General features: G+C 59.7%; 1 protein-coding gene across 1 annotated transcript in view; it reads right to left on the minus strand.

Moving 5' to 3' along the window:
• The window catches only part of OPLAH (5-oxoprolinase, ATP-hydrolysing), a 51131-nt gene that overhangs the window by 3280 nt on the left and 29726 nt on the right, over positions 1 to 18125 (minus strand). Inside the window, exons 17-25 of the mRNA XM_058812846.1 lie at positions 17385 to 17486; positions 15375 to 15549; positions 13583 to 13767; positions 11496 to 11627; positions 8836 to 8970; positions 6117 to 6266; positions 4039 to 4196; positions 2924 to 3084; positions 1412 to 1509 (exon numbers count right to left, since the gene is read on the minus strand). Of these exons, the coding sequence (XP_058668829.1) occupies positions 1412 to 1509; positions 2924 to 3084; positions 4039 to 4196; positions 6117 to 6266; positions 8836 to 8970; positions 11496 to 11627; positions 13583 to 13767; positions 15375 to 15549; positions 17385 to 17486 (1296 nt within the window). The remainder of the gene's footprint in view (positions 1 to 1411; positions 1510 to 2923; positions 3085 to 4038; positions 4197 to 6116; positions 6267 to 8835; positions 8971 to 11495; positions 11628 to 13582; positions 13768 to 15374; positions 15550 to 17384; positions 17487 to 18125) is intronic.

An 18125-nucleotide genomic window follows, 5' to 3' on the forward strand; every position in this document is an offset into this window, starting at 1 on the left:
AGGGTGTGGGGTTTGGGGTTTGGGGTCAGGATTTGGGGTCAGCGATTGCGATTTGGGGTATTTGGGGCTTGGGGGATTTGGGGGGTCTGGGGGATTTGGGGGATTTGGGGTCTGGGGGATTTGGGGCGTCTGGGGGATTTGGTGTTTGGGGTCTGGGGGGTTTGGGGGGTTTGGGGTTTGGGGTTTGGGGTCAGGGACTGGGGTTTGGGGGGTTTGGGGGGTTTGGGGGGTCTGGGGGATTTGGGGGATTTTTGGGGGTTTTGGGGTCTGGGTTTGGGGAGTTTGGGGGCGTTTGGGGTTGGGGGGTTTGGGGTCAGCCATTGGGATTTGGGGTTTGGGGGATTTTGGGGGGATTTTGGGGTGATTTGGGGCAGTTTTGGCTCACCCCCGGCTCCACGCACACCGAGCTCTTGCCGCCCAGGGTGATGGGGTTTGGGCGGATTTTGGGGTGGTTTTTTGGGTGATTTTGGCACAGTTTTGGGGATATTTTTGGGGTGATTTTGGGCAGTTTTGGCTCACCCCCGGCTCCACACAGACCGAGCTCTTGCCGCCCAGGTTGATGGGGTTTGGGTGATTTTGGGGCAGTTTTGGGGCAGTTTTTGGGGTGAATTTTGGGGCAGTTTTGGGGCAGTTTTGGAGCAGTTTTTGGGGTGATTTTGGGGCAGTTTTTTGGCAGGTTTTAGGGATATTTTTGGGGTGATTTTGGGCAGTTTTGGCTCACCCCTGGCTCCACACAGACCGAGCTCTTGCCGCCCAGGGTGATGGGGTTTGGGTGATTTGGGGGCAGTTTTTGGGGCAGGTTTTGGGGTGATTTTGGGGCAGTTTTTGGGCCAGCTTTTTGGCAGGTTTTAGGGATGATTTTGGGGTGATTTTTGGGGTGATTTTTGGCAGTTTTGGCTCACCCCCGGCTCCACGCAGACCGAGCTCTTGCCGCCCAGGTTGATGGGGTTTGAGGGGATTTTGGGGCAGTTTTTGAGGCAGTTTTTAGGGTGAATTTTGGGGCAGTTTTTGGGGCAGTTTTGGGGCACTTTTGGAGCAGTTTTTGGGGTGATTTTGGGGCAGTTTTTTGGCAGTTTTTGGGGCAGGTTTTGGGGTGATTTTGGGCAGTTTTTGGGTCAGTTTTGGAGCAGTTTTTGGGGTGATTTTGGGGCAGTTTTTTGGCAGGTTTTAGGGATGATTTTGGGGTGATTTTGGGCAGTTTTGGCTCACCCCCGGCTGCACGCAGACCGAGCTCTTGCCGCCCAGGTTGATGGGGTTTGGGTGATTTGGGGGCAGTTTTGGAGCAGTTTTTGGGGTGAATTTTGGGGCAGTTTTGGGGCAGTTTTGGAGCAGTTTTTGGGGTGATTTTGGGGCAGTTTTTTGGCAGGTTTTAGGGATGATTTTGGGGTGATTTTGGGCAGTTTTGGCTCACCCCCGGCTGCACGCAGACCGAGCTCTTGCCGCCCAGGTTGATCACTCTCCCGTCCCTCCGCAGCAGCAGGTTCAGCCCCGGCGCCCCCGGGAGCCCCCCTGGGAGAAATGGGGGGGCTCAGGGGGCGTTTGGGGGTCCCGGGGGGGGGCCTGGGGGGACCCCCGAGGGTCGGGGGGGTTATGGGGGGTCAGGGGGACCTGAGGGGGGAATCTGGGGGGGTTCTGGGGTTCTTGGGGGGTGTGTGAGTAATTGAGGGGGTCCCGGGGGATTTTGGGGGGGTTATGGAGGATTTGGGGAGGGTCCCAGGGATTTTGGGGGGGTTTGGGGGTGGTCCCGGGGGTCCCTGACCTGGCACGCCGTAGGGCCTGGGTTATGGGGGATTTTGGGTGGGGTTTAGAGGATTTTGGGGGGGATTTTTGGGGGGATTTTGGGGAGGATTTTGGGGAGGATTTTGGGGGGATTTTGGGGAGGATTTTGGGGAGGATTTTGGGGAGGATTTTGGGGGGATTTTGGGGAGGATTTTGGGGAGGATTTTGGGGAGGATTTTGGGTGGGGTTTACAGGATTTTGGGGGGGATTTTGGGTGGGATTTTGGGGAGGATTTTGGGGGGGATTTTGGGGGGATTTTGGGGGGATTTTGGGGAGGATTTTGGGGGGATTTTGGGGAGGATTTTGGGGGGATTTTGGGGAGGATTTTGGGGAGGATTTTGGCTGGGGTTTACAGGATTTTGGGGGGGATTTTGGGGGGGATTTTGGGGGGGATTTTGGGGAGGATTTTGGGGGGGATTTTGGGGGGGATTTTGGGGGGGATTTTGGGGGGGGATTTTGGGGGGGGATTTTGGGGGGGATTTTGGGGGGGATTTTGGGGGGGGATTTTGGGGAGGATTTTGGGGGGGATTTTGGGGGGATTTTGGGGGGGATTTTGGGGGGATTTTGGGGAGGATTTTGGGGAGGATTTTGGGGGGGATTTTAGGGGGGATTTTGGGGTCCCTCACCCGCCATTCCACAGGGTCTGGGTTACGGGGGATTTGGGGGTGCTCTAGGGGATTTTGGGGCAATTTCGCAGGGGGTTTGGGGTATTTTTTGGGGTCTCTCACCCGCCATCCCGTAGGGCCTGGGTTATGGGAATTTGGGGGATTTGGAGGGGGTTTAAGGGGGATTTAGGCGGGAGGGAATTTGGGGAGGATTTTGGGGATGTTTTAGGGGATTTTGGGGCCTCTCACCTGCCATCCCATAGGGCCTGGTGGCTCAGGGGATTTGGGGGTATTTAAGGATGTGTTTTGGGGGAATTTGGGGGGGATTTTTGGGGGAATCTGGGTATTTTTTGGGGTCTCTCACCTGCCATCCCGTAGGGCCTGGTGGCTCGGGGGATTTGGGGGTGTTTTAGGGTATTTTGGGGGGTATTTTTTGGGGTGCCTCACCTGCCATGCCATAGGACCTGGATCATGGGGGATTATGGGGATTTTGGGGGGATTTTGGGGTGAATTTGGGTATTTTTTTTGGGGTCCCTCACCTGCCATCCCGTAGGGCCTGGTGGCCCGGCGCTCGCTCAGCACCGAGAGCTGGGTGGGCGCCCGGAACTGCAGCTCCCGGACCACCCCATCCCCTCCCCGGTGCCGGCCCGCGCCCCCCGAGCCCGCCCGGAGCTCGAAGCGCCGCAGCACCACCGGGTACCTGCAGAGGGATGGAAAAAACGGGGTAAAACCCCCCAAAAACCACCCCAAAATCACCCCAAAATCACCCCGAGCCCGCCCGGAGCTCGAAGCGCCGCAGCACCACCGGGTACCTGCAGGAGGATGGAAAAAACGGGGTAAAACCCCCCAAAAACCACCCCAAAATCACCCCAAAATCACCCCAAAATCCCCCCGAGCCCGCCCGGAGCTCGAAGCGCCGCAGCACCACCGGTACCTGCAAAGGGATGGAAAAAATGGGGTAAAACCCCCCAAAAATCACCCCAAAATCCCCCCAAGAACCCTGAACCTGCCACAGCACCACCAGGTACCTGCAGAGGAATGGAAAAAACGGGGTCAAAAGCCCCCCAAAAATCACCCCAAAATCCCCCAGAGACCCCCACAGCACCACCAGGTACCTGCAAGGGGAAAAACGGGGTAAAATCCCCCCAAAAATCACCCCAAAACCCCTCCGAGACCCCCACAGCACCGCTGCGTACCTGGGGCGGGGGAAAACGGGGTCAGGAACCCCCAAAATCATCCTGAGACCCCCCCAAAATCCCCCCCATAGCACCACCGGGTACCTTGGGAGGGGGAGAAAAAAAGGGGTTCAGGACCCCAAAATACCCCTGAAACCCCCAAAGCCCCCCCAAAGCCCCCCCAGAGCCCCCAGACCCACCTGCTCTCGAGGATCTCGGGGTCGGTGATGCGGGTGGTGGTCACGTGCGTGTGGGACCCCCAAAACCACAAACCCCAAACCCCCCAGACATTTTAGGACCCCCAGGATCTGACAGACCCCCCCCAAAGCCCCCCCGGAGCCCCCAGACCCACCTGCTCTCGAGGGTCTCGGGGTCGGTGATGCGGGTGTTGGTCATGTGCGTGTGGGATCCCTGGGACCCCCTGAGCCCCCCAAACCCCACAGACCCTTCAGGAGCCCCCAAAGCCCCCCCAGACCCACCTGCTCTCGAGGATCTCGGGGTCGGTGATGCGGGTGTTGGTCATGTGCGTGTGGACCCCGCTGCGCCCCCCCCAGCCGGGCCCGGCCCCCGCGCCCCCGGCCACGGTCTCGTAGTAGCCGCCCCGAGGGGAGCCGAAGGTGACGTTGTTCATGCAGCCCTGGGGACAATGAAAATGTCACCCCAAAACTGACCCCAAATCTGACCCCAAATTGCCCAAAATTGACCCCAAATCCCCAAACCCTGCGGGGAGCCGAGGGTGACGTTGTTCATGCAGCCCTGGGGACAATGGGGACAATGGGGACAATGTCACCCTAAACACCCCACAAATGTCACCCAAATAATCCAAACCTGACCCCAAAACCGACCCCAAAACCCCAAACCCCGCGGGGAGCCAAGGGTGACGTTGTTCATGCAGCCCTGGGGACAATGAAAATGTCATCCTAAATAACCCAAAACTGACCCCAAAACCGACCCCAAATCCCCAAACCCCGAGGGGAGCCGAGGGTGACGTTGTTCATGCAGCCCTGGGGACAAGGGGGACAATGTCACCCTAAACACCCCAAAAATGTCACCCTAAACACCCCAAAACACAAACCCTGTTGTTCATGCAGCCCTGGGGACAATGGGGACAATGTCACCCCAAAACTGACCCCAAATTGCCCAAAATTGACCCCAAACCCCACGGGGAGCCGAGGGTGACGTTGCTCATGCAGCCCTGGGGACAATGGGGACAATGACAATGTCACCCTAAACACCCCAAAAATGTCACCCTAAACACCCCAAACCACAAACCCTGTTGTTCATGCAGCCCTGGGGACAATGGGGACAATGTCACCCCAAAACTGACCCCAAATCTGACCCCAAATTGCCCAAAATTGACCCCAAAACCCCAAACCCCACGGGGAGCCGAGGGTGACGTTGTTCATGCAGCCCTGGGGACAATGAAAATGTCACCCCAAAACTGACCCTAAACACCCCAAAAATGTCACCCTAAACACCCCAAAACACAAACCCTGTTGTTCATGCAGCCCTGGGGACAATGGGGACACCAAACTGTCACTGACCCCAAACACCCCAAAAATGCCGTCCTAAACACCCCAAACCTGCCACCCTAAACACCCCAAAAATGTCACCTTAAACACCCCAAAACTGCCACCCTAAACACCCCAAAAATGTCACCTTAAACACCCCAAAACTGCCACCCCAAATACCCCAAAAATGTCACCTTAAACACCCCAAACCTGCCACCCTAAACACCCCAAAAATGTCACCCTAAACACCCCAAAATTGACCCCAAACAGCCCAAAACTGACCCTCACCTGTCCCTGTCCCTCATATGTCATCTCACCTGTCCCCCTTCACCTGTCCCCTGTTCTTGTCCCCTCACCTGTCCCTGTCCCTTTCTCCTCACCTGTGTCCCTCACCTGTCCCCTCACCTGTCCGTGTCCCTGTCCCCCCTCCCCTGTCCGTGTCCCCTCCCCGGTCCCTCACCTGTCCCTGCTCACCTGTCCCTTCCCCTCACCTTTCACTGTCCCCTCATCCTGTCTGTATCGCTCACCTGTCCCCTCCCCTGCCCCCTCACCTGTCCCTGTCAGCTCACCTGTCCCCCCTCACCTGTCTCCTCACCTGTCGCTGTCCCTCACCTGTGTCGCTCACCTGTCCTCTCCCCTGTCCCCTCATCTGTCTCTGTCCCTCACCTGTCCCCATCCCCTCACCTGCTCGTGTCCCCTGTCCCCCCCTCACCTGTCCATGTCCCTCCCCTGTCCCCTCACCTCTCCCTGCTCACCTGTCCCCTCACCTGTCCCTGTCCCCTCACCTGTCCCTGTCCCTTCACCTGTGTCCCCTCACCTGTTCCTGTCCCCTCACCGTCCCTGTCCCCTCACCTGTCCCCTCACCTGTCCCTGTCCCCTCACCGTCCCTGTCCCTTCACCTGTGTCCCCTCCCCTGTCCCTCCCCTGTCCCCTCACCTGTCCCTGTCCCCTCCCCTGTCCCTCCCCTGTCCCCTCACCTGTCCCTGTCCCTCCCCTGTGCCCTCACCTGTCCCCTCCCCTGTCCCCTCCCCTGTCCCCGTGCTCACCTGGGAGGCGGCGCAGACGCCGAACGCGCGCAGCACCACGTCCACCACGCGCTGTGACGTCAGCACGTTCCCGCCCACCACGGCGGCGTCGGGGGCGGGGTCAAGGATGGAGCCCGGGGGGATCCGCACCTGCACCGGGGCCAGGCAGCCCTGGGGGGGAAAAACACCTGGGTACACCTGGGTACACCTGAGATACAGCTGGGTACACCTGGGTACACCGGGGTACACCTGGGATACCCCTGGATACACCTGGGTACACCTGAGATACAGCTGGGTTCACCTGAGATACACCTGGATACACCTGGGATACACCTGGGTACACCTGAGATACACCTGGGTACAGCTGGGTACACCTGAGATACAGCTGGGTACACCTGAGATACACCTGGATACACCTGGATACACCTGGGTACACCTGAGATACACCTGGGTACACCTGGGTACACCTGAGATACGCCTGGGATACACCTGGGTACACCTGAGATACACCTGGATACACCTGAGATACACCTGGGTACAGCTGGGTACACCTGAGATACACCTGGATACACCTGGGTACACCTGAGATACAGCTGGGTACACACTTGGGTACGCCTGGGATACAACCGGCATACACCTGGGTACAGCTGGGCACACCTGAGATACAGCTGAGATACACCTGGGATACACCTGGGATACACCTGGGATACACCTGGATACACCTGGGCGCACACCTGGGTACACCTGGGATACACCTGGGTACACCTGGGTACAGCTGAGTACACCTGAGATACACCTGGGTACAGCTGGGTACACCTGGGCACACCTGGGCACCCCAGGATCCGCACCTGCACCGGGGCCAGGCAGCCCTGGGGGGGTAAAACGCACCTGAGATACAGCTGGGTACATGTGAGATACACCTGAGACACACCTGGGCACACCTGGGATACAACCGGGATACACCTGGGTACAGCTGGGTACACCTGGGCACACCTGAGATACACCTGGGCACACCTGGGATACAGCTGGGCACAGCTGGGATACACCTGGGTACACTTGAGATACACCTGAGATACACCTGGGTACACCTGGGATACAACCGGGATACACCTGGGTACAGCTGGGTACCCCCAGGATCCGCACCTGCACCAGGGCCAGTCAGCCCTGGGGGTGGAAATATACCTGGGTACACCTGGGATACACCTGGGCATACCTGGGTACACCTGGGATACAGCTGGGCACACCTGGGCACACCTGGGATACACCTGGGCATACCTGGGTACACCTGGGATACACCTGGGCACACCTGGGCACACCTGGGTACACCTGGGATACACCTGGGCATACCTGGGTACACCTGGGATACACCTGGGCACACCTGGGCACACCTGGGATACACCTGGGATACACCTGGGCACACCTGGGTACACCTGGGATACACCTGGGCACACCTGGGATACACCTGGGCACACCTGGGATACACCTGGGTACACCTGGGTATACCTGGGTACACCTGGACACACCTGGGATACACCTGGGTACACCTGAGATACACCTGGGCACACCTGGGTACACTGGGATACACCTGGGCACACCTGGGCACACCTGGGTACACCTGGGATACACCTGGGTACACCTGGACACACCTGGGATACACCTGACCGCCCATGGGATCAGGTTTGGGGTGTGTTAGGGGTTTTTGGGGTGCCCAGGCTGTTTTTGGGGTGTATTTGGGGTACTTTGGGGTCTCACCTGGTTCAGGGGGATGTCGCGCCCCACCAGGCACCGCAGGCAGTAGATCAGCGCCGACAGGGTGTGGTTGGGGTTTTTGGGGTGTATTTGGGGTTTTGGGGTGTGTTTGGGGGTTTTGGGGTGTGGTTGGGGTTTTGGGGTGCCCAGGCTGTTTTTGGGGTGTATTTGGGGTATTATGGGGTCTCACCTGGTTCTGAGGTATATCATGTCCCACCAGGCACCGCAGGCAGTAGATCAGCGCCGACAGGGTGTGGTTGGGGTTTTGGGGTGTGGTTGGGGTTTTTGGGGTGTGGTTGGGGTTTTTGGGGTGTGTTTGGGGTTTTTGGGGTGTGGTTGGGGGTTTTGGGGTGTGGTTGGGGTTTCAGGGTGCCCAGGCTGTTTTTGGGGTGTATTTGGGGTACTTTGGGGTCTCACCTGGTTCAGGGGGATGTCGCGCCCCACCAGGCACCGCAGGCAGTAGATCAGCGCCGACATGGCGTGTTTGGGGTTTTTGGGGTGTATTTGGGGTTTTGGGGTGTGTTTGGGGGTTTTGGGGTGTGGTTGGGGTTTTGGGGTGCCCAGGCTGTTTTTGGGGTGTATTTGGGGTATTATGGGGTCTCACCTGGTTCTGAGGTATATCATGTCCCACCAGGCACCGCAGGCAGTAGATCAGCGCCGACAGGGTGTGGTTGGGGTTTTGGGGTGTGGTTGGGGTTTTTGGGGTGTGGTTGGGGTTTTTGGGGTGTGTTTGGGGTTTTTGGGGTGTGGTTGGGGGTTTTGGGGTGTGGTTGGGGTTTCAGGGTGCCCAGGCTGTTTTTGGGGTGTATTTGGGGTACTTTGGGGTCTCACCTGGTTCAGGGGGATGTCGCGCCCCACCAGGCACCGCAGGCAGTAGATCAGCGCCGACATGGCGTGTTTGGGGTTTTTGGGGTGTATTTGGGGTATTTTGGGGTGTGTTTGGGGTTTCGGGGTGCCCAGGCTGTTTTTTGGGGTATTTTTGGGGTCTCACCTGGTTCAGGGGGATGTCGTGCCCCACCAGGCACCGCAGGCAGTAGATCAGCGCCGACAGGGTGATGGCGCGGGGGGCGTTGCTGTTCCCCACAACTTGGGGTCCCGTCCCCCCGAAATCGAACACGGCGCTGCCCTGGGGGGGGGGAACGGGGGGCGTTGGACCCCAAAACCCAACCGGAGACCGGGGGGGGACCCCAAAAACCCACACAGAGATCAGGGGGACCCCAAAACCCGGGAGGGGACCCCAAAAACCCACCCGGAAACCGGCGTGACACTGAAAACCCAACCGGAGACCGGGGGAACCCCAAAAAAAGATCCAGAATTTTGGGGGACCTCAAAAACCACCCAAAACTCGGGGTGACCCCAAAAACCCACCCAGAGCCCGGAGGGACCCCAAAACCCGGGGGGGACCCCAAAATCCAACCAGAGACCGGGGGTCCCCCAAAAAAAAACATCCAGAGCTTGGAGGGTGACCCCAAAACTCACCCAGAGACCAGGGGGAACCCAAAACCCGGGTGTGACCCCAAAATCTGGGGGGGGACCCCAAAAACCCACCCAGAGACCGAGGGGTGACCCCAAAAGCCATCCAGGGCCCAGGAGGACCTCAAAATCTCTGGGTGACCCCAAAAACCCACCCACAGCCTGGGGGGGACCCCAAAACCCACCCAAAACCTGGGGGGGACCCCAAAACCCACCCAAAACCTGGGGGTGACCCCAAAACCCACCCAAAACCTGGGCGTGACCCCAAAACCTGGGCGTGACCCCAAATTTGGGGTTCCCCCATTTCCCCCCTGGCCTCATTGGGGTCCTGCTGGATTTGGGTCCCCAAACCTCAGGGATGTCCCCACAAACCCCAGAGCTGTCCCCGAGCTGTCCCCGAGCTGTCCCCAGGTTGTCCCCAGGTTGTCCCCGTGCCCCCAAGGTGTCCCCAGGCTGTCCCCAGGGTGTCCCCATGTCCCCAAGGTGTCCCCAGGCTGTCCCCGTGGTGTCCCTGCAGTGTCCCCATGGCGTCCCCATGTCCCCAAGGTGTCCCCCAGCTGTCCCCATGGTGTCCCCAGGCTGTCCCTGTGGCGTCCCTGTGTCTCCCAGCTGTCCCCAGGCTGTCCCCGTGCCCAGGTCCCCGTTTCCCCAAGGTGTCCCCGTGTCCCCAGGGCTGTGCCCAGGCTGTCCCCAGTCTATACCCACGTCCCCGTGGTGTCCCCGTGGTGTCCCCAAGGTGTCCCTGTTGTGTCCCCAGACCTCCTTGGGCTCCAGGGTGACCCTGAGCCGCACGGGGTGCCATCGTCCATCGTGTCCTCGGCCACCAGAGACATCCCCAGAGTGTCCCCAAGGTGTCCCCAAGGTGTCCCCAAGGTGTCCCCAAGGTGTCCCCATGTCCTACAGCTGTCTCCAAGCTGTCCCCAGGGTGTCCCCGTGTTCCCAAGCTGTCCCCATGTCCATGTCCCCATATCTGCAGGGCTGTCCCCATGTCCCCAAGGTGTCCCCAAGGTGTCCCCAGACCTCCTTGGGCTCCAGGGTGACCCTGAGCCGCACGGGGTGCCATCGTCCATCGTGTCCTCGGCCCACAGCGACGTCCCCAGAGTGTCCCCAAGGTGTCCCCATGTCCTACAGCTGTCTCCAAGCTGTCCCCAGGGTGTCCCTGTGTTCCCAAGCTGTCCCCATGTCCATGTCCCCATGTCCCCATGTCCCCAAACTGTCCCCAAGGTGTCCCCAGACCTCCTTGGGCTCCAGTGTCACCCTGAGCCGCACAGGGGTGCCATCGTCCATCGTGTCCTCGGACACCAGCGATGTCCCCAGCCTGTCCCCAGGGTGTCCCCATGTCCCCAAACTGTCCCCATGTCCCCAAGGTGTCCCCAGCCTGTCCCCAAGGTGTCCCCAAGGTGTCCCCATCTCCTACGGCTGTTCCCAAGCTGTCCCCAGGGTGTCCCCGTGTTCCCAAGCTGTCCCCATGTCCACGTCCCCATATCTGCAGGGCTGTCCCCATGTCCCCAGCCTGTCCCCAAGGTGTCCCCAGGGTGTCCCCGTGTCCCCAAGCTGTCCCCATGTCCATATCTGCAGGGCTGTCCCCATGTCCCCAGCCTGTCCCCAAGGTGTCCCCAGGGTGTCCCCAAACTGTCCCCGAGGTGTCCCCAGACCTCTTTGGGCTCCAGTGTCACCCTGAGCCGCACGGGGTGCCATCATCCATCGTGTCCTCAGACACCAGCGATGTCCTTAAGGTGTCCCCAAGGTGTCCCCAGGGTGTCCCCATGTCCCCAAACTGTCCCCAAGGTGTCCCCAGGGTGTCCCCGTGTTCCCAAGCTGTCCCCATGTCCATGTCCCCATATCTGCAGGGCTGTCCCCATGTCCCCAAGGTGTCCCCAAGGTGTCCCCAGGGTGTCCCCATGTCCCCAAACTGTCCCCAAGGTGTCCCCAGGGTGTCCCCGTGTTCCCAAGCTGTCCCCATGTCCATATCTGCAGGGCTGTCCCCATGTCCCCAAGGTGTCCCCAAGGTGTCCCCAAGGTGCCCTCAGACCTCTCGTGGCTCCAGCGTCACCCTGAGCCGCACGGGGGTGCCATCGTCCATCGTGTCCTCAGACACCAGCAATGTCCCCAAGGTGTCCCCATGTCCCCAAACTGTCCCCAGACTGTCCCCAAGGTGTCCCCAAGGTGTCCCCAGACCTCCTTGGGCTCCAGGGTGACCCTGAGCCGCACGGGGGTGCCATCGTCCATCGTGTCCTCGGCCCACAGCGACGTCCCCCAGCGCGCGGCCACCGCCCGCAGCGTGTCCCTGACGGCCACCTCCGCGTTGGCCTGGGGTCACACAGGGGTCAGGGGTCACACAGGGGTCACACAGGGGTCACACAGGGGTCACACAGTGTCCCCAAAGAGCCACCGCCCGCAGCGTGTCCCTGACGGCCACCTCCGCGTTGGCCTGGGGTCACACGGGGGTCAGGGGTCACACAGGGGTCACATGGAGGTCACACAGGGGTCACACAGGGGTCACACAGGGGTCACATGGAGGTCACACAGGGGTCACACAGGGGTCACATGGAGGTCACACCGGGATTTTGGGGTTCCTGGAGCAGTTTTGGGGTCTCTCAGTTGTATTTGAGGTTTTTGGTGGTTTTGTATTGGGTTTTTGGGCTCCGTTCGATGCGTTTGGGGATTTTGGGGTGCATTTGGGGTTTTTAGGGTGAATTTGGGGTGCATTTGGGGTTTCTGGGGATTTTTGGGGTGTATTTGGGGTTTTAGGGTGAATTTGGGGTGCATTTGGGGTTTCTGGGGATCATTGGGGTGCATTTGGGGTTTTAGGGTGAATTTGGGGTGCATTTGGGGTTTCTGGGGATCATTGGGGTGCATTTGGGGTTTTTAGGGTGAATTTGGGGTGCATTTGGGGTTTCTGGGGATTTTTGGGGTGTATTTGGGGTTTTAGGGTGAATTTGGGGTGCATTTGGGGTTTCTGGGGATCTTTGGGGTGCATTTGGCGTTTTTAGGGTGAATTTGGGGTTTCTGGGGCTTTTTGGGGTGTATTTGGGGTTTTTAGGGTGAACTTGGGGTGAATTTGGGGTTTCCGGGGATCTTTGGGGTGCATTTGGGGTTTTTAGGGTGAATTTGGGGTGCATTTGGGGTTTTAGGATGAATTTGGGGTGCATTTGGGGTTTCTGGGGCTTTTTGGGGTGCATTTGGGGTTTTTAGGGTGAATTTGGGGTGCATTTGGGGTTTCTGGGGCTTTTTGGGGTGCATTTGGTGTTTTAGGGTGAATTTGGGGTGCATTTGGTGTTTCTGGGGATCTTTGGGGTGCATTTGGGGTTTTTAGGGTGAATTTGGGGTGCATTTGGGGTTTCTGGGGCTTTTTGGGCTCTCTCGGGTGTATTTGGGGCTTTTTGATGTTTTTAGGGGTTTGGGGTTTTGGAGGCTTTGGGAGTATCTGGGGGAAATTTGGGGTATTTGGGTTTTTTAGGGGTTTTGATGTTTTGGGGGTTTCGGGGTATTTGAGGTTTTTGATGATTTGGGGGTTTTGGGGTTTTTCGATGCTTTTGATGTTTTTGAGGTGATTTTGGGGCGTTTTTGGGGTCTCACCTGCACGTGTCCCATTCACACCTGCACCACCTGCAGCCCGTGCTGCCCGATGAGCTCCGGGCACAGGGATTGGGGGTTTTTGGGGCGGATTTGGGGATTTTGGGATTTTTGTGGGGTTTGATATTTTTGGGGTGATTTTAGGGTATTTAGGGTGTTTTTGGGGTCTCACCTGCACGTGTCCCATGCAGGCCTGCACCACCTGCAGCCCGTGCTGCCCGATGAGTTCCAGGCACAGGCATTGGGGGTTTTTGGGGCAGATTTGGGGTTTTTGGGGTTTCTGGTTTATTTGGTGTATTTGGGGTATATTTAGGGTTTTTTGGGGTGTTTTTGGGGTCTCACCTGCACATATCCCATTCACACCTGCACCACCTGCAGCCCGTGCTGCCCGATGAGCTCCGGGCACAGGGATTGGGGATTTTGGGGCGGATTTGAGGATTTTGGGGCGGATTTGGGTTTTGGGGGTTTCTGGTTTATTTGGTGTATTTAGGGTATATTTAGGGTTTTTTGGAGATTTTTGGGGTCTCACCTGCACGTGTCCCATTCACACCTGCACCACCTGCAGCCCGTGCTGCCCGATGAGCTCCGGGCACAGGGATTGGGGGTTTTTGGGGCGGATTTGGGGTTTTTGGGGTTTTCGATGTTTTGGGGTGATTTTAGGGTTTTTTGGGGCGTTTTTGGGGTCTCACCTGCACGTGTCCCATGTAGGCCTGCACCACCTGCAGCCCGTGCTGCCCGATGAGCTCCCGCACCAGCCCGATCCCTTTCTGGTTCGCTGCCACCTGTGCCCGCAGGTCGGCCAGGTTGTCCCGCAGGTTCCGCGTGCCCGAGCAGCCGGGGACGGAGCCGGGGGCCAGCAGCGCCTCGGTGACAGCTGGGGACGATGACAGTGACAGTGACAGTGACACCCCATGGGGACAATGACAGCCCATGGGGACGGAGCCGGGGGCCAGCAGCGCCTCGGTGACAGCTGGGGACGATGACAGTGACAGTGACAGCCCATGGGGACAATGACAGTGACACCCCATGGGGACAGTGACAGTGACAGTGACACCCCATGGGGACGGAGCTGGGGGCCAGCAGCGCCTCGGTGACAGCTGGGGACGATGACAGTGACAATGACAATGACAGTGACAGCCCATGGGGACAGCCCCAGGGGCCAGCAGGGCCCCCAATGTCCCCAAAGTCCCCAGTCCCCTGGATGTCCCCAATGTCCCCAAAGTCCCCAGTCCCCTGGATGTCCCCAATGTCCCCAGGGATGTCCCCATGTCCCACCTTGTTCCTGGAGCTCGCCATTGGTGACCAGTTTGAAGGACAGGAACACCTTTGTCCCCAGAGATGTCCCCAATCCCCCGGATGTCCCCATTGTCCCTGATGTCCCCGCAATGCCCCCCCAGTGTCCCACCTTGCTCCTGGAAGTCACCCCACGTCACCAGTTCAAAGGACCTTTGTGACCCAATGTCCCCAGTGTCCCCAATGTCCCCAATCCCCAGGGATGTCCTCTCAGTGCTCCCCGTGTCCCCAGAGATGTCCCCAGTGTCCCACCTTGCTCCTGGAACTCCCCGTTGGTGACCAGTTTGAAGGACCTTTGTCCCTCCAGTGTCCCCACTGTCCCCAATCCCCAGGGATGTCCCCTCAGTGTCCCCCCTGTCCCACCTTGCTCCTGGAACTCTCCATTGGTGACCAGCTTGAAGGACCTTTGTCCCTCCAGTGTCCCCAGTGTCCCCAGTGTCCCCAATCCCCAGTGATGCCCCCACTGTCCCCGATGTCCCCAGGGATGTCCCCATGTCCCAGCTTGCTCCTGGAACTCGCCGTTGGTGACCAGAAGGACCTTTGCGCCTCCAACGTCCCCAGTGTCCCCAGTGTCCCCAATGTCCCCAATGTCCCCCATGTCCCCAGTGTCCCCAGTCCCCAGAGATGTCCCCAGTGTCCCCCATGTCCCCAGTGTCCCCCATGTCCCCAATGTCCTCCATGTCCCCAGTCCCCAGAGATGTCCCCTCAGTGTCCCCATGTCCCACCTTGCTCCTGGAACTCACCGTTGGTCACCAGAAGGACCTTTGTGCCTCCAACGTCCCCAGTGTCCCTAATGTCCCCAATGTCCCCAGTGTCCCCAATGTCCCCAGTGTCCCCAGTGTCCCCAGAGATGTCCCCAGTGTCCCATGTCCCTCCATGTCCCACCTTGCTCCTGGAACTCGCCGTTGGTGACCAGAAGGACCTTTGCGCCTCCAATGTCCCCAATGTCCCCAATGTCCCCAGTGTCCCCAATGTCCCCAGTGTCCCCAATGTCCCCAATGTCCCCAGTGTCCCCAATGTCCCCAATGTCCCCAATGTCCCCAGTGTCCCCAGTGTCCCCAATGTCCCCAGTGTCCCCAATGTCCCCAGTGTCCCCAATGTCCCCAATGTCCCCAATGTCCCCAGTGTCCCCAATGTCCCCAGTGTCCTCAGTCCCCAGAGATGTCCCCTCAGTGTCCCATGTCCCACCTTGCTCCTGGAACTCGCCGTTGGTCACCAGCTTGAAGGACACGAAGGCGGCGCCCTCCTGGGCCAGGCTCTGCGAGTGCGGCGGCATCGAGCCCGGGCTGGAGCCGCCCACGTCGGCGTGGTGCCCGCGGCTGGCCACGAAGAACACGGGGCGGGGCTCACCTGGCCAGAACACCTGCGACAGGTAACGGTGGGCTTAGGCACACGGGACAGGTGACACTGGGGTTAGGGACATGGCACAGGTGACACTAGGGGGTTACACAGGTGACACTGGGCTTAGGGACATGGCACAGGTGACACTGGGTCAGGCGTGGTGCCCGCGGCTGGCCACGAAGAACACGGGGCGGGGCTCACCTGGCCAGAACACCTGCGACAGGTAACGGTGGGGTTAGGGACATGGCACAGGTGACACTGGGGGGTCAGACAGGTGACACTGGGCTTAGGGACACGGCACAGGTGACACTGGGTCAGGCGTGGTGCCCGCGGCTGGCCACGAAGAACACGGGGCGGGGCTCACCTGGCCAGAACACCTGCGACAGGTGACACTGGGCTTAGGCACACGGGACAGGTGACACTGGGGTTAGGGACATGGCACAGGTGACACTAGGGGGTTACACAGGTGACACTGGGGTTAGGGACACGGCACAGGTGACACTGGGTCAGGCGTGGTGCCCGTGGCTGGCCACGAAGAACACGGGGCGGGGCTCACCTGGCCAGAACACCTGCGACAGGTAACGGTGGGCTTAGGCACATGGGACAGGTGACACTGGGGTTAGGGACATGGCACAGGTGACACTGCGGTTAGGGACACGGGACAGGTGACACTGGGGTTAGGGACATGGCACAGGTGACACTAGGGGGTTACACAGGTGACACTGGGGTTAGGGACATGGCACGGGTGACACTGGGTCAGGCGTGGTGCCCGCGGCTGGCCACGAAGAACACGGGGCGGGGCTCACCTGGCCAGAACACCTGGGACAGGTGACATTGGGGTCAGGGACATGGCACAGGACACCTGGGACAGGTAACAGTAACATTGGGGTGGGACAGGTGACACTGGATCAGGTGTGGTGACCACAGCTGGCCACGAAGAACACGGGGCGGGGCTCACCTGGCCAGAACACCTGGGACAGGTGACATTGGGGTCAGACAGGTGACACTGGGCTTAGGGACATGGCACAGGTGACACTGGGGCTTCAGACAGGTGACACTGGGGTTAGGGACACGGGACAGGTGACATTGGGGGGGTTACACAGGTGACACTGGGGTTAGGGACATGGCACAGGTGACACTGGGTCAGGCGTGGTGACCCTGCCTGGCCACGAAAAACACCGGGAGGGGAACACCTGGCCAGAACACCTGGGACAGGTGAGGGTCAGACAGGGGACACTGGGTTAGACACCTGGGACAGGTGACAGTGAGGGGTTACACAGGTGGGACAGGACACCTGGGACAGGTGACACTGGGGTCAGACAGGGGACACTGGGTTAGACACCTGGGACAGGTGACACGGGGCGGGGCTGGCGTGGTGAGAACATCTGAGGACAGGTGACACGGGAGAGCTGACAACCCTGGGCACACCCAGCCAGGACACCTGGGGGCGTCCCGGCTGTCCCAGGTGTGTCCCCAGATGTGTCCCCCACGTGTCCCAGGTGTGTCCCTGTCCCCTGGTGTGTCCCAGGTGTGTCCCACACAGGTGTGTCCCAGGTGTGTCACTCACTCACAGGTGTGATGACGGTCAGGTCGGGCAGGTGGCTGCCCCCCGCCATCGGGTGGTTGCTCAGGATCACAGCCCAGGTGTGTCCCTGTCCCAGGTGTGTCACCCCCAGCTGTGTCCCAGGTGTGTCCCAGGTGTGTCCCCCCCAGGTGTGTCACCCCCAGGTGTGTCACCCCCAGCTGTGTCCCAGGTGTGTCCCAGGTGTGTCCCCCCCAGGTGTGTCCCCCCCAGGTGTGTCACCCCCAGGTGTGTCACCCCCAGGTGTGTCCCTGGTGTGTCCCTCACTCACTCACAGGTGTGATGACGGTCAGGTCGGGCAGGTGGCTGCCCCCCGCCATCGGGTGGTTGCTCAGGATCACGTCTCCCTCCCTCAGCTCCGGGCCCAGGTTACGGATCTGGGGGGGCACAGCGGGGCTGAACCCCAAAATCCACCCCGGGAACCCCAAAAATCTCCCACGACCCCAAATCCCCCAAAATCGCCCCCAAATCCTCCCAAATTCCCTCCTGGACCCCCCAAAATCCTCCATGACCTCAAATCCCCCCCAAATCCCCCCCAAATCCCCTCCAGGAACCCCAAATTCTCCCCGGACCCCAAATTCCCCCAAATCCCCCCCTGAACACCGAAATCCCCACTAGCAACCCCAAATCGCCCCAAAATCCCCCCAGAAATTCCCAAATCCCCCCAAAATCCCCCCGGAACCCCCAAATCCCCTCCAGGCCCCCCCAAATCCCCTTCAGGATCCCCCCCCAGATCCACTCCGGGAACCCCCAAATCTCTCCAAACTCCCCGTGACCCCAAATTCCCCCCAAATTCCCCCAAAATTCCCAAATCCCCTCCTGAACCCCCAAATCCCCCCAGATTCTCCCCAAATCCCCTCCTGAACCCCCAAATCCCCCCAGATTCCCCCCAAATCCCCTCCTGAACCCCCAAATCCCCTCAGATTCCCCCCAGTTTCCCCCCCCGGGAACCCCCAAATCCCCTCCTGAACCCCCAGATCCCGCCTGGGAGCCGCCACACTCCCCCCAGCACCCCC

The sequence above is a fragment of the Ammospiza caudacuta genome, chromosome 1, assembly GCF_027887145.1.
Source record: "Ammospiza caudacuta isolate bAmmCau1 chromosome 1, bAmmCau1.pri, whole genome shotgun sequence".
Lineage (NCBI taxonomy): Eukaryota > Metazoa > Chordata > Aves > Passeriformes > Passerellidae > Ammospiza > Ammospiza caudacuta.